Source organism: Elgaria multicarinata, chromosome 9 (genome assembly GCF_023053635.1).
Source record: "Elgaria multicarinata webbii isolate HBS135686 ecotype San Diego chromosome 9, rElgMul1.1.pri, whole genome shotgun sequence".
NCBI classification, from domain to species: domain Eukaryota; kingdom Metazoa; phylum Chordata; class Lepidosauria; order Squamata; family Anguidae; genus Elgaria; species Elgaria multicarinata.
In genome coordinates this window covers 66,324,821-66,340,310 of record NC_086179.1, presented here as the reverse complement: position 1 = coordinate 66,340,310, position 15,490 = coordinate 66,324,821, and the positions used below count along the sequence as shown (strand labels likewise).

The window sequence follows — 15,490 nt, the reverse complement described above, 5'->3', positions numbered from 1 at the left end:
TCTTGTGGGGGATTAGTGTGAAATAAGCAAAGCGTGAATGTACTGGCAGCATGCTGACCTTGGCTGACAAGGGGATTTTAAAGCTGGCCCCTCACACAAAACAACCAAGCCAAACCACCCGTACAAACCCAGTTCATAGCTGGAATGACTCTGCATTAGTTGGACGCACTTTGACATTCATTTAAGAAAGAAAGAAAGAAAAGTTGTCCCTCTGCAGTGATATTTACCTGTCCACTTCACTCACGATCAAGTTGCTAAAACGAGCCATTGATTGGAGAAGGGCAGTGTCATAGGGGCTCTGTTGATGGAAGTACTTTTACACTTTGACTCACAGTCCAGAAAACACACTCAGAAAGACATTTCTGGCTTGAATTTTGATGTTGAATATTGAAATCTGTTGTTTGGTGATGACCCATTTGTGTTGCATTTCTATGAGGCTCCGTGTTCCATCCCTGACATCTCCGGTGAAGGGGATCTCAAGGCGAAGAGGCAGATCTCTGCAGGGAGACCTAGTGAGTCACATGCAAAAAGAGCCACCAATCAGGAGTTCATGATAATGGGTTAGATGATGAATGATTTGGTATTTCTTAAAAAAAAAAAAACCATTAAAGCGGCTCCTTCTGTACCCCTTTTAGTGACATATCGTAAAGATCTGCAGGTCATCTCTCAGTTGGGACAACAAAACAGGACAGTGGAAGGAACGGCATTGGCTGTAGCTTTGTGTGGACATGCAAAGTTGCCCAGGTTGAGGGTATTGTCCTTCTTAAAGGCACTGGATTTCTCTCTCTCTCTTGTTCAGCATATATATTAGTTATTTACTTAGATCTATCTGTGTGTTGCAGTTAGATATTGTCCACTACAGTAAAGAGCTACAGTCGAATGACAATACATCTGAAAAAAGAACATTCTTTAAAAATCTGCCAGCTTATCATGTCCATTATGCAGCAATAGCGTTAGACCCCTTTTGCTCACAGTAAAATGAAGAGCAGTGTTACAGTGCTAGAAAGCATTTTAGGTAGTTCTTTATTATATTGTTGTGAATTTAATTTGCAACAAATGAACGGAAGAGGTAAGCAGAACATGAGTCAGTCTGTCAAAGGGTCAGCAAAACAATAGGAAAATAGGAATGGGAAAGCAGCAATTTAAATATGTGTGTGTGTTTTTAAAAAAGCTAATTGAACTCCCTCCCGAAAAGAGTGAGTAATATAAATCCAGGAGTGATTAAGTAGTAAGGAAATTTGAGTAAGTGATTCTTTGTTGCATTCAGGTTGGACTTGACTGCTTCATTAACTGATGCTGTTGCATGCCGGTCACTTTGTTCACTGTTGACAGCCTTGAGACTGGCACCAAAAAAGATGGGATGGAGGCAGAGAAGACTTACTCTTCAGGCTCCTTGAAACATCAGTTACACATCCTTCTGTACTGTTGCTCTTATAGAGCTGAACATTTTGCCAACAGCCTCATAGAATGGATCGCAGAAGGTGTGGATACAGATAGAATAAACCCTGCCGATGCACTGAATCTCAATCAAGTAGCTCCGGATGCAGGGCACCACTGCCCAGATGTGGAGGAATGACAAAATGGCAAAGTAAATGCCCCAGATGAGAGCCATGGGAATGCCAAAGATTGCAGACAATAGACGATAAAACCAGTATTTTGTCACAGTGAAGGTGGTGAAGCTGGCCTTCCAGACCCCATCAAAACTGTGGGTTCCCTCAGGTTCGGCGATCACATCTTCGAAGTCAATCTGTAAACAAAAGACACCATAAGGTGAGAAGGAAAGCCAAAATGGACAATCATACATGCACTTTTTCAAGCCACCGATCTGAAAATAAAATAAAAATTGAACTATATATGGCATTTATTCCATTTTTAAGACCAAGAGGTAGCAGCCATGTTACTTGATTTCCAGAGTAATCTATATAAATGTAATGTTCATATCTGAAAGCAGAGAGAGGAAAGGGAAGTCTGGTGGCAGTATTAGGAAAAAAAGGGAGATGTCCAAGCAAATGTGGAGAAAAATGAAGAAAACATATTCGCTTTTTCAGCTGCTGCAGTTTTGAGTACAAACAAGCCATAACTTAAGAAATTTCTGTAATTTGTACCACATATTACTTCTCATAATTCCTATAGCAAACAACATTTTGACTATCAGTGTCATCGCACGGGGGCGGGGGGGGGGGGGAGGAAATCATGTTCCTTACCATCACTTCTCTGCTCACACATTTGTCCCTCATCACTTCCTCTTTTGAAAGAGGAAGTAAACAACCTGCACATGGCCCATTCAGTGGACCATTTGAATCCCGCTGCTTCTCCTGCACACAGCAGGGGATAGCAGCAACTTCCATCTTTAAAAATGAGTAGGATCTACCAAGGTCTTTTTTTGTTGTGAGAAGGCTAGAAGGGGCGGGAGGTGTGCAGGACACTGACAACATTGTGAATAGGATCCATGAAAATCTGTGAGTGCCCAGTAATGAGCATGCAATAAAATGCTCGTCCGGTGATGCCCTGTGTTCTCTCTCTCTCTCTCTCTCTCTCTCTCTCCACACAAACACACACACATAGAACAAGGGTTGCCCTCCAGATATTTTGGCCTACAACTCCCATCAGCCCTAGCCAATGCTGAGGAATGATAGGCGTTGTAGGCTAAAATATCTGAAGGTCACAAGTTGCCCACCCATTTTACAGTCTTGCTTGTTGCTGTGGAAGGGAATGTTTTGATGGTATTGAAATTAATCTAAATAACTTGTGAAGTGTCATGTAAATGCAAGTGTTCAAAGTATAAGCACATCTGATGATTTATATCTTCTGTGGAAGTGTTAGTGTGTACTTTCATGGAATGCTGGAGCCCTTCCTTTTGTTCTTGCCTTTTCAAACAGGGACTGCAACTTGATTGTAAGTAACACTTAGTTTTGCCATTAAGAAGAAATACCCTCTCTTTTGTATTTTGGGGGTTTGGGTCTTTAGGAAAGAAAAATATGTTGTCCAAGGAAGTATATAATTCATCATTTTATGGTGAAAAGCCAAAATATCCAGGATGTTTGTCATAACATTTCCACAAGAAAATTAACAGAAACATGTTGAGATAAAATAGCTCATCCACACACCACATGAACATGTCTTTGATATAATCCACAGCACAGGATATTTATTGTAGCCAAAATAACTAAAGAGTGGAGGTATGTCAGATCCAGAGGGAAAAGAATACACAGCGGCTTGGATGCAATGAATTGTAGCACTTCAGTGTGCATACTGAGACTTGCCTGACCCCTTTCTACTGCAACCCCTCACATCCCCTGAAAAGTTTCTTTAGAGGATTGGGGCCCCTATAGAACAGCCTCTGTACAACCTGGTGCCCACCAGATGTTTTAGACTTCAGATTCCATCAACCCCAGCCAGCATGGCCAATGGTCAGGAATGCTGGGAACTGTAATCCAGAATATCTGGAGGGCACCATGCTGGAGAAGGATGCTATGGAAGGTGGGGAATGAGTCACAGGGGCCTGCAAGTGGAGGCTGGGACTGGTGGAAATTGGTGTCCCTTCCAAGTACCTACCATACAGAGTGAATGCATCTGTATGTGAGTACAACTGGTTCAATGTTCTTTCTATTCCTTTCCCAAGAGACAAGATTGTATTGCAGTAATTCAGCAAACACCCTGCATCACACATTATGAACGTTATTCACACAGGGGAGAATCACATTTCCTTACTGTCACTTCTCCACCCGTGCGTTTGTCCTTCATTACTTCCTCATTCTCAAGGGAGAGGAAAGAGGAAATAAACTATGTGCATGTGGTCCATTTAGTGGGCTGCTTTGATCGCGCTGCTTCTCCTGCACACAGCAGGAGATAGTGGCAAGTTCCGTCACCAAAAATAAGTTGGACTTACTGGGGTGGCTTTTGTTGTGCAAAGAAGGCTAGAAAGGGTGGGAGACTTGTGGGAGGCAGATAACATTGTGAGTGGGATCCACAAAAATCCATGAGTGCCCAGTAGCGAGCGTGCAATAAAATGCTCATCTGATGATGCCCTGTATTACTTCCATGCAGCCCTCGGCCCCGCCAAACCCACATAGAGGATTTTCAGTTGTGTTGACAATGGGAACCACCCTTACTTTTTGTTGGGCTGCAGTTCTTAACAGATCTCAAAATTGGCTGCTCTGGCTAGGTCTGATGTTGGAAAAATCTGCAATGGAATCAAATGAGTTTGAATTTTTATGAATCTGACCCGCAGATTCTGCAGTGGACTGGCTTTTCCTGAGTCACATGGATTCTGTGGACTTATGGCATCATCATCATCATCCGGGCTTTTACAGAAATGTAGTCCTAGAAAAATATGCATTAAAAAAAAAATCCAGCTGAAAATTCTCATTTCCCCCCACCCCCATAGGCTAAAGCATGAAAATTCACCCTGGGGGGATATGCAAATTTGCACAAATGTGAACTTCCATAAATCCAGGAAAATGGGGGGGGGGGACCCTGATTCCATTAAACAGACGATGGAATGCAAGACATCTGACAATCAATGAAATGCAGGTGGAACATTTTTACAAAACCCATCCATGCCTAGATGAGAGTTTCAGTCCAACAACATCTGGAAGGTCACATATTCCCCAGCCCTGTCTTAGGGCTTTGCTAGACCTACCGGGTGTTCCGTCGTTGAGGAGCGGTGAAAGCGGATTTTCCTGTTCAACCGTGACGCCTCATGATCCACACCTGCCTTCGATTTGTGGCGGAAGTTTGCGCCGGTTGTGCTGCTGCCGCCGCGAGCACGGTTGCGCAGCCACACCGGCCTGAGGCTTTTTTTTTCGCTCGCTGCACGGTTTGCGCAAGTCCGAAAGACCGCAAACTTGCGCAGCCGTCAGAGGCGGCAGTGCCAGTGCCAGCTGAAGTGCTGCTGGTGCTGTTGAGGGCATTGATGCGCTCACTTCCTGATGGGGGTCGTGGCGGGTGTCATATGACCCGAGGTCAATCGTCTGCATGGGCACTCTGTGCCTACATCTCCCATCATGCCTCTGAGGTGTCGGCGGTGATGACCGCCTCTGTGCCCTGTGCCCCATCCCAAGGAGCCAACCCACATCTGGCCGTAGCCATGGCAGCAGCCCACAAACAGCTCTGCCCTCTGCCAGCCTGGTACCCACACTAACAGGCAGCGTACAGCACCGCCATTATGTGGCCACGGTAGCTGCCCACCGCAAGGAGTCACCAGCCACTTTTCCGTTCCTCCATTCCTGCGCAAACTGTCACTGGGGGAATAAAAAAAAAAAAGCCGCTCCGCCGCGCTGCCCCAGCTGGCGGACTGGGCGCAAATGGTGGAGGCGGCTTGACCGAAGCCGCTGACCACTCCCCCTTAGCACGCCTTTTCCTGCCCAGTGCGGACCGCAGTGACCTCACATCCACCCACACGTACTCTGAATTACCGCGGGACGGCAAGAAAAGGCGCACTAGAACTCACTTTTTTAAAGTCGGGAGAAAGAGGCTTCACCGCAGGATAAAGGCGGATCCTGGTGAACGTCATCTGGAAGCCTCGACGTGACTGCGGAAGGTAACGCACGCTAGAGCCCCGTCTAGTAACGCCCTTAGAAAGTGCAGGATCAGGAACACATGGAACACTGATGGAGGGTTAACATGACGATTTCCCAGACACATGAGTGACACTTTGTGATCAATATGGGGTGGGGGAAGGACATCAAGATGGATTCTGGTTTTGTGAATGGCTCAATCTGCATTCTGATGGTATGTCTTGATGGTACAACCAGCTTCCAATAAACAGGTCTGCCAAAATTGTGTGAATCTGAAACCAGCATGTGTGTCAAAGTTGTCACAAGACCAAGATACATGTTAGGTTCCTGGAAGGTGGCTAGAAGATAGCCATCTTGTGATTGTTGAACACAAGTTTGGATGTTCATAAGTCTCATGCTCCAATACCAAATGCTTTCGTTAGGCCCTGCAGCAGGGATAAGGACCGTGTGCCCCTCCAGATGCTGTTGGACTACAACTCCCATTAACCTGTGCAACATGGTAAATAGTGAGAGTTGATGGGAGTTGCAATCCAACAACCCCTGGATGGCCATGAATTCCTCATCCCTGCCTTGCAATGTCAATCTAAAATAGAATGCATTAGCCAAGACAGTTGTTCTCTGTATTGCAGGCAGAGAATAGTGTCTCTCAGCCTATGCAGACTGCCTTTGCCAAACTACCTACTAGCAGCTGAGGGCCGAAAGCAGCATTTTCAGATCATAAGCTAAGGTTTTCGGAAGGGTTCTGCTTGGAGCATTTGTATTTCCCAAAGAAAGCCCTGAGAAGTGCTGAATGGCTTGTTTGTCCTAGAATTATGGACAATAAGCCAAATATGGCTTGTTTGTCCTAGAATTATTTACCTGTCTTATCACTTTTCTTTAAACATAGCTATCTACAATGAATCCTGATACCCTGGCTGCTATTTCAAAACAGCATTCTATTGCTACCATAATAGTTATTATTTCTCCAGACCATTACATTCTTCAAAATATTTGATGAATCTGTTTTCAGGAGAAACAACCACAGTCCCTCCACCCCCAGAAATCAGGTTCGGCAATATGGATTGAAAAGGTATTAATTTATAAAATGTGATGCTTATAACAATAATTATTATCAAGGCAATTGTCTTTCTCTTCTCTATATACATTACAAGTAGTGAATGGTTTTCTAGTCCATATCAATGAGTTTGTACGATTAGAATAGGGGATGGAGGAGGCAGTGAAGGAGAAATGTCCCCGTAACCACAAATCCTCAGTCGGTTTAGCAGATGAAGTTGTTTCTGCTATGGGGAAAGACTACGGTACAGTGGTAGAGCACCTGCTTTGCATGCAGAAGGTCTCCAGTTCAATCCCATGCATCTCCAGGTAGGGAAAGGAAACATGAAATGCTGCTGAACCCCTGGAGTCCTGTTGCCGATCAGTGTCCAGAAGCAAGCAATCTGGTGCCCCTCAGTTTTTTTGGACCACAATTCCCACAATCCCCAGGCACTGGACACATTAGTTGGAAATGATGGGAGGTGTAGTTCATAACAACTAGAAGGCACCAGGTTGCCTACTGTTGGTGTAGGACCACAGAGTGACATGGACCAATGATCTGATTAAGTATAAGGCAGCTTCCAATGACCATGTCTACTAAAATGTTTATTTATTTATTTCATTTCATTTCTATACCGCCCAATAGCCAGAGCTCTCTGGGCGGTTCACAAAAATTAAAAACATTCAAAGTATAAAACAACAGTATAAAACCATAATATAAAATACAATATAAAAGCTCAACCAGATAAAAACAGCAGCAATGCAAAATTACAAATTTAAAACACTAAGTTAAAATTTATTTATAGACTGTTAAAATGCTGGGAGAATAAAAAGGTCTTCACCTGGCATCTAAAAGCATATAATGTAGGTGCCAAGCGAACCTCCTTAGGGAGCTCATTCCACAGCCAGGGTGCCACAGCAGAGAAGGCCCTCCTTCTAGTAGCCACCTGCCTCACTTCCTTTGGCAGGGGCTCGCGGAGAAGGGCCCCTGAGGATGACCTTAGGGTCCGGGCAGGTACATATGGGAGGAGGCGTTCCTTCAGATTCAAATGTTGACTTGAATGGGACTTATTCCCAGGTAAGTGGGTACAGGATTGTAACCTTAGCATGGCTAAGTGAAACCTGTAGAGAAAATTAGTGGGAGTGGGGACAGGACACACCTCATAGTTGCACTCCTGTAAAGGCCTACAACCATCTACATTCAACATGATCAGTGATGAAAAATATGGACATTACATTTTTGGGAGTTTTAAAACTTTTAATGCAGAGAACACATTGCTCAGCTGGCAAGAATCATTCTAACTCTGTGATGATCATCAAAGGAAAAATATACCCCAGTTATTTATTTCCATGGACAATTTACTAGTGCTGAATGGTACTTTTCGATTCTTTATAAACGATGAGGAATACTTTCATGTAGCACACTGGCTCATAAAACACCTTGATTAATTTAAAAGGTGCAAGTCAAGCCAAAATCTAGATGGGTTACTTTTCAAGTAAAAACAGTCCTTTTTTTTAATGTGTTTTACATTACTTGGCTTCAAATGGACTGTCAGATGCTGTTGACCCTGGAGACACTGCTGTTTAGGACTGTGTCATAAAAATGAACCATCCACAAGGGGAAAATCAAACAATCCATATTTTTCTGGTGACAAGAAGATTGATATCTGATTCACAAATAAATCCTGAAGCCTCCGAGGTTTTTTCCATGGGTATTTAATATTGTTGTAGGTGATACATTGTATAGGAAACCAATATTATGAACTTGCTATGGCCAGGATACTGGGATGCCCAAGCTACTGGGACATCATACAGCTCTATCAGATGAGCATTTTATTGTAGGCTCATTGCTGGGCACTCACGGATTTTCACAGGTCCCTCTCACATTGTCATCTGCCTCCCGTGTGCCTCTCACCCCTTCTGGCCTTCCTTACGCCACAAAAAAACACCCAGAAAGTCTGATATATATTTTTAAATGGAAGTTGCTGCTATCTCCTGTTGTGTGCAGTAGAAGCAGCACGATCAGAACAGCCCACTTGATGGGCCATGTGCATGTTGTTTACTTCCTCTTTTGAAAGAGAAAGTATCAAGCAATGAAAGCGGGGGCGGAGAAGAGATGGTAGGGAACCCCCCATCTGATGGAGCTCATGGACTCCAATTACTTATTTAACAGGCAGAATGTCTCCTTTGCCACTGTACATATCAGTTGTTGGTATCTATTATATATTGGAGAATGCTAGACAAGAATACTTGCAATTATAGTGCTGGATCTAAATTTGAATGATTTATGCACAAAAATATGAAGTTGGTAGAATGTAAAATCATGTGTTTTCTAGTTGTTAGGAAGAAAGTACCTAGAAAATATATTAGTTTGAAGTTAAGATCTTCTGAGATTCTTTAGAAAGGATGCTTCAGCCACAAGGGAAGTTGTGGGCTCTCCTACACTGGAGGCATTCAAGAGGCAGCTGGACAACCATCTGTCAGGGTTGCTTTAGGGTAGATTGAGCATTGAGCTTTAGGGTAGATTGATGGCCTTATAGGCCCCTTCCAACTCTACTATTTTATGATTCTATGATTCTATGAATTCCCAAGAAAGTCTTTCCCATTTCAGCCCTGCTCCCTCTGCCCTTTGTTGGAGGGGTTGTGGGGTTTGAGGATCCTACCGACCTATGTGGTGGTGGTGTGAAAAGTTGGCTAAGTTCTGGGATGCAGTTTTCACTGAAATTAATAAGATTACAGGTCAAATGTCTAAAACCCAAAAACTTGCCTTATTAAACCTTTTCCAAGGTGTAAATGAGAATTTTTTAAATTTAAGCCTCTTGTGGGATATTTACTGGCAGCTGCTAGATTTGTTATAGCTCACTTTTGGAAGACCTTGGAAGGAGCCATACTGGATAACTGGCTTATAACAGTTTGGAAAATTGCTCTATCTGAAAAATTGACAAATAATTCATGCCTGGTTAGAGGACTAAAATACAAGGTCACATTTTCAGCTGACTGGTCTTGCTTTATTAAGTATACAGCTCAAGAAGATCAGCATAAAAGACTTCCAGATGTATATCAATCATTTTGGCTGACGGAGGAATATGATATTGTGAGATTGCTGACCTTTTTTGTATTATTTAAATGTTCTTGGTTCCTTTAACTTGATTTGATCTCTGATTCCCCCCCCTCCCCGGTTTTTGTTTATCTGATTGGGGAAGGGTTGTTATGTATTGGGAAAAAAAATCCTTAACACAAATTTATTAAAGCAAAGAAGAAGAAAGAAAAGAAACAGAAACCTCTCTCCCCCACCACCAGGCACTGTGGTCCCAATGAAAATTGTGCCCAGCCCCCCCACACGTAGGATTAAATTTGTTTAAATCCCTGAAATGTCTGTAAGCCATGCAATTATCATAATGTATAATTAGGTCATTAAATATACCCATCTTTATCCTCAGCTACTAAATATTTGCCCAAACAGGACCTCAAGAGAAAGGGAATTCCAGAAGTGGGGACTACTTACCAAGGATGCCTCCCTGTGCACCATTACTATTTGAACCTTGTTCCACAAGTTTAGTGTGAAGTGTCTAAACATAGCACCATGTACATTGATGGTGCTATATAAATAAATAAATAATAATAATAATAATAATAATAATAATAATAATAGCAATCTGCCATGAGTGCAGAATCCCTACCTGGATGAGGATCTATGCATACCAACAGGTGTGATATTTAGGGTTCCTTCCCCCATGCAGCACCCACAGTTTTGCAACTGAAGCCCCAGTCAGAAAAAGGGCATTTTTCTCTTCAGTCAGACAATGCGTGTTCAGAACAGATTTTGTAAACACTCTTGCTTAGAGTAAACCCACTGAAATGAATTAAACTTAAGTTAGACTTATACTGGATACAACCCAAATATTTGGCTATATTACTTGTAAAAACACTGATCTTTATTTACAAATATCTCCTCTACTGAGATACTATAATAGAAAATCAACCATTTTAAAAGCCCATTAACTGATTGAAAAGCCAACAACCTTAACTTGGCATGATAAATAGTCCATTTACTGTTTCATTAATTGTCAGAAAGACAGCATAATCTTGCTTGATGTTTGCAGTGGGTCATTTTTAACGGTGCAAAGTACTAGTTTGCAGGCGGCATCTGCTAATGTGTGCCATAAATTTAGTGGCCCTGACATTTCCAGGGGTTGAGGACCTATGAAAGGCAACCGTAGACTAAGAATCATTCCAGGTCCACATGTTGACCTCAGTATATGTTGATTGTCCTTGCTAGGAACTGGGCTGAGGTCCTGTGAAATCCATTATCCAATGTCAGTTGAAGGCTCTTTGAATTCCCCGCCCCCTCAAAGCATTTTATGTTATCCTCATGATGTCATAACTCATCTGGAGGAACAAGGCTAAGACTGTCAAGGGGTCCCCACCTCATCCCGCATAGGGTGCATCATGATGTCATTACATTCTGATGAAAGCTTGATGAACTTGCCATCCAATCCACAATACATATGGTGGCTCAAAGTCTTTGGAGGGCAATGAGTCATTGTAGATAAGTGGCATTAAATGGCAAGTGGTGACCAATTTTACATCTTGATACCATCCAGGCACAAAGCAGTGCATTACAATCTAAACAGCTGCCTAAGACAAAGGTCATGAGAGGTGAAAAGGAGCATGAGTGTCCCTTGTTTCCAGACACAGAAAGATTAAAATATGCCATGTTTATTTATATATAAACATGCTTGCAGCTCACCACTACTTATCTAAAGTGATTCATAGTCCCCAAAAGGGCAGGACTGCTTTGGGGCAGAGGATCTTGAACTGGAAGTCAATAGTTTCTTTGGCTTATGCCAACAGGACATTAGACTGAAATGATGATATGCCAAGATATAAGTAAGCACATTCTGTTATGACTATCCTGAAATGGTCTTTCAGCTTAATCATTATGTTTCCTTAGATATCATTACTTCTTACATTTTTATATCCCTTCCTTCCTCCAGGCAGCTCTGGGTCGCTGTCTAAAGAAGCACAGAGTGAACATGAAAAGACTCCAGAAGAAGAAACTCTGGTAAGGGTTCAGTTTTCCTACCCCCCACCCCACTTAATGTGGAGACACCCTAAAACGTGTTCCATAGTGAATTCCTATCGTTTCAAAAAGCAACAGCTCCTTGGAACGTAACAGGTACCCCTTACTTCACAACACTTCAGCTCCATAACATTCTTCTTAGGACTGACTGTGGACAACAGATAATCCTGAGCAAATGGCTTGAAATACGTGAAAGAGTGAGCCAAATTTGAGAGCTATTTCCAATGCCCTCAATATTTAAAAATATTTTCTAGAAAGCACTTTTGAGGGCAGCGTAAATAGAGGGGTGGCAAACTGGGCTGAAACCAAAAGTTGGAAGTGATACAGAAAAAAGCAGAGGTGAGATTTTTTTGCCCTCCCCCAGTACTAGGAGAGTGAAGAAAGTTAATAGTTTGTAAGGCTCCAGTCCTATACCCACTTACCTGAGAATATTCCTCATTAGGGTGACCATATGAAAAGGAGGACAGCGCTCCTGTGTCTTTAACAGTTACATAGAAAAGGGAATTTCAGCAGGTGTCATTTGTATATATGAACCTGGTGAAATTCCCTCTTCATCACACCAGTTAAAGCTGCAGGAGCTATACTAGAGTGACCAGATTTAAAAGGGGGCAGGGCATCTGCAGCTTTAACTGGTGTGATGAAGAGGAAATTTCACTAGGTTCTCCATATATACAAATGACACCTGCTGAAATTCCCTTTTCGTTACAACTGTTAAAGATACAGGAGCCCTGTCCTCCTTTTCATATGGTCACCCTACGCCTCATTAAATCCAATGTGCTTTACTTCTGAGTAGGATTGTGCCATTAAGCATTTGTAAAAGTGAATTAGCACTATACTGTTATTAAACTCTATTTCATAGGCAGTGGTGCTGAATAAAACTATATTAATAGGCCCTGCTTGAAGTCTGTGATAATCAATGAATTAATTTATACTATTCATAAGTAAATAGCTTCAAATCTGAGTTTGCATGACCACTACCACCACTCCCTTTAAATAACTCTGTGTCTTATTGCCATAAAGGACTGTCAGAGCAAAGTTGCTGTTTTTGTAAATCATAAAAAATCTGTCATGTTCAAGGGCGAATAATGTGCCCTTGTATGCTTAATGACTCAAATTGTACAGCTGAAAACAGATAAGATTATCACAATAGAGAAAGATTTTATCACACTCATGTTCCCATAGAGCTCAGTTTCCTTTTGAAACAATTCACTTGGAGCAAATATGTGTTGCTCACAAAATGTCCATAGCTATGAGTCATAGAAGTCTTGTTTCAGGGGGCGGGGGAGTGGGGGGAGACCATCAAACCTGGAATACTACCAAACAATTGGTTCACTGTGGCAGATATGTTTATTTCAAAGGGAGGGGGGTAGGAAGTGGAACAGTGGCCTTCATCCTTAGGCTCTGTTACTATATTATAATTATACTGCAATTAACAATCAGATAGAGAATCTTGCAAATTAGCCTTAATTAGGAAAATGATTTGCAGTGAGTTGCCAAGAGCTACAGAGGAATTACAAAGAAAACACTGGAACCATCAGGCATTTTTTTTCTGACCAGCTCTTTTCCACTTCCTTTGGAATATACATGTAACCAACAGACTTCCGGATATTCACTCCAACGTGAAACATTGCAGTTGGGGGGGGGGGGAATCACGATAAGTTAGCACACACGTAGCTGTATGAGATGAAGTGTAGAAAAGCTTTCCCCAGTCTGGTTGCTCCAGATACGTTGGATGGCAATTTCAATGCCATGGCTGGAATTACAGGAGTTGGGAGTCCAACACCTCTTGAGGGCACCAGGTTGGGGAAGGCCTGATGTAGGAAAAGCATGTGGAATTGATTTGGGAATGAAACAGCTACAGTGGCAAAGCAGCCAGAGAGTCTAACAGATCCATGTATCCCCTCACAACTACATAATCCTGAAAATTTAGTGAGGCAAATTCTCGTACAAAACTCCTCACACCCCCGTGCCATCTATCCATGAGCTTTCTCCATTACAAAAAATATATTAAAAAATAAACCTCAGGCTCTAGAACTGGAGCGAATACAGTTGCATAGACTAGTCCTGAAGAATGAGGGCACATTGCTGAACCAGAGTTCCAAACACACAGAGCCAGGAAGACCTTGTTGCTTGGGCAAAACCCAGTCCAAACAGGAAGCTTTCTATAACCCTTCCTGTCTAGCAGTGCCCAATGCCCAATCTGGCTGTGTGGGTCCAGACAGAGTCTAAGAATACTTTGATAAGAGGAAGACACACCACACTCTAGTTTTAGTAGCTCATCGCAAAGGGCGGCCCAGACATAGAGCCAAATATTTTTATACTGTTGTTTTATACTTTGAATGGTTTTAAATTTTGTGAACCGCCCAGAGAGCTCCGGCTATTGGGTGGTATAGAAATGCAATAAATAAATAAATAAAATAAATAAATAAATAAATAAATAAATACATATTCATGATTCTATCTGTGGTGGCTCATGACAGTAGTTTTGTTCTTCTGATCCAATGAGATATACTGAGTGGGAGTGAGTGGGATCACAGTGGCATGCCCTTTGTCCATGATCCAACTTCTCTTCTCCATGTATATCTCCTCTTTGATTATGTGGATCCCTAGTTGAGCTAAAGAAAATGACAAGAAGGCCCAGTGCTGAACTACATGTTGCAGGTACTCATCTTTCAAAACCTTGCCATAAAACCTTGCTCTTTCTGATGACTGGCCAGAATGGTTTCTCGGTCCTGTTAACCTTAAATTTGAAGCCTGCCATTACAGAGAGACCAATCTTTCTGCTTCTTTTGATGAGCACAGTTGAGTCAGGAACAGGCGTAGATGCCATAGGAACATGCATTTATCCTCCAATTAAACTGCACTACAGGAATTATTGCCCTCTGGTAATTGAACTACTAGCTGAAGAGTTAGATAAATAGTTAATCCTGAATGCTACAGTTATAGTGCTTGATGTCAAAGAGCTCTTTCACTCATTTTCTTTTGCAAATAAAGGTCTTCTTTCAATCAAAGAGGGGCATGTATCATCTGACTTAAATGAGTCCACTGCCAATTTGCACTTTTGTCCGTTTTTTATATTCCCTTTCTGAAGGGACATTTGGATCTCCAGCTTCCTTCCTGTCCTTTAAAAATCCTAGCTTATATTTTTGACCAGAGCAGACTGACGAAGAATGCAGCACTTTCACCTTTAGCTGTGATGGAATCTTTTTCCCTTTCCTATTTGAGGAGCTGAACGTATCAGTCACCACTCTGCTAAACAAAGCCGTGGACCATACTCATCCCTCGTGTAATTCCTCCCAAACCATAAACTCTACATCCTGGATAAATTTGGCCTTCTCTCAAGTGAGGTCTAGAGTTTAAAGCTGTTAAGAGAAATGTTCTGGAAGGTAGAGAGGGCTGAAGTGCATTGCTTGGCACAAATGTCCGGAACCTTCCAAGTTATCTTGAGGGATACTTGCTTATCTGTTTCTTTGACATCAGACAAACCATGTGGTGATGGGTTCTTGTTTTAACTATGCATAGGTAAAGTCCAAGGACAAGATTCCTTAGGATCTGACATTACATCTCTCAGTTCATGTTGTTTTTGTACCCTTCTACAGAATACCCATTTTCATTTATGAGACATCCATGAACTGGAAAGCGAGAAGCTCTCTTAATGTGACATGGAATATATAGCGAACACGTGGAAGGGTGTGTCTGGGATCATGCCTGCTGGCCCAGCTCCTACTCTGATCTATACACATTCAATAGACCTTATGAATGGACTCTATTTGCATAGAAACAGTATGCACATATGCCTGCATGTGATTGGTGGCCCTCATACGACCTTTTTGGGAGCTTTTTGCATAGTCACATA

General features: G+C 42.3%; 1 protein-coding gene across 2 annotated transcripts in view; it reads right to left on the bottom strand.

Annotated features, from left to right (window-relative positions):
- Positions 1–590: 590 nt before the first annotated feature.
- The window catches only part of CAV1 (caveolin 1), a 38,195-nt gene continuing 23,295 nt past the window's right edge, over positions 591–15,490 (bottom strand). For both annotated transcript variants that reach the window (XM_063134038.1, XM_063134040.1), the window contains exon 3: positions 591–1,747. In XM_063134038.1, coding sequence (XP_062990108.1) covers positions 1,406–1,747 — 342 coding nt within the window. In that variant the 3' untranslated portion in view covers positions 591–1,405. The remainder of the gene's footprint in view (positions 1,748–15,490) is intronic.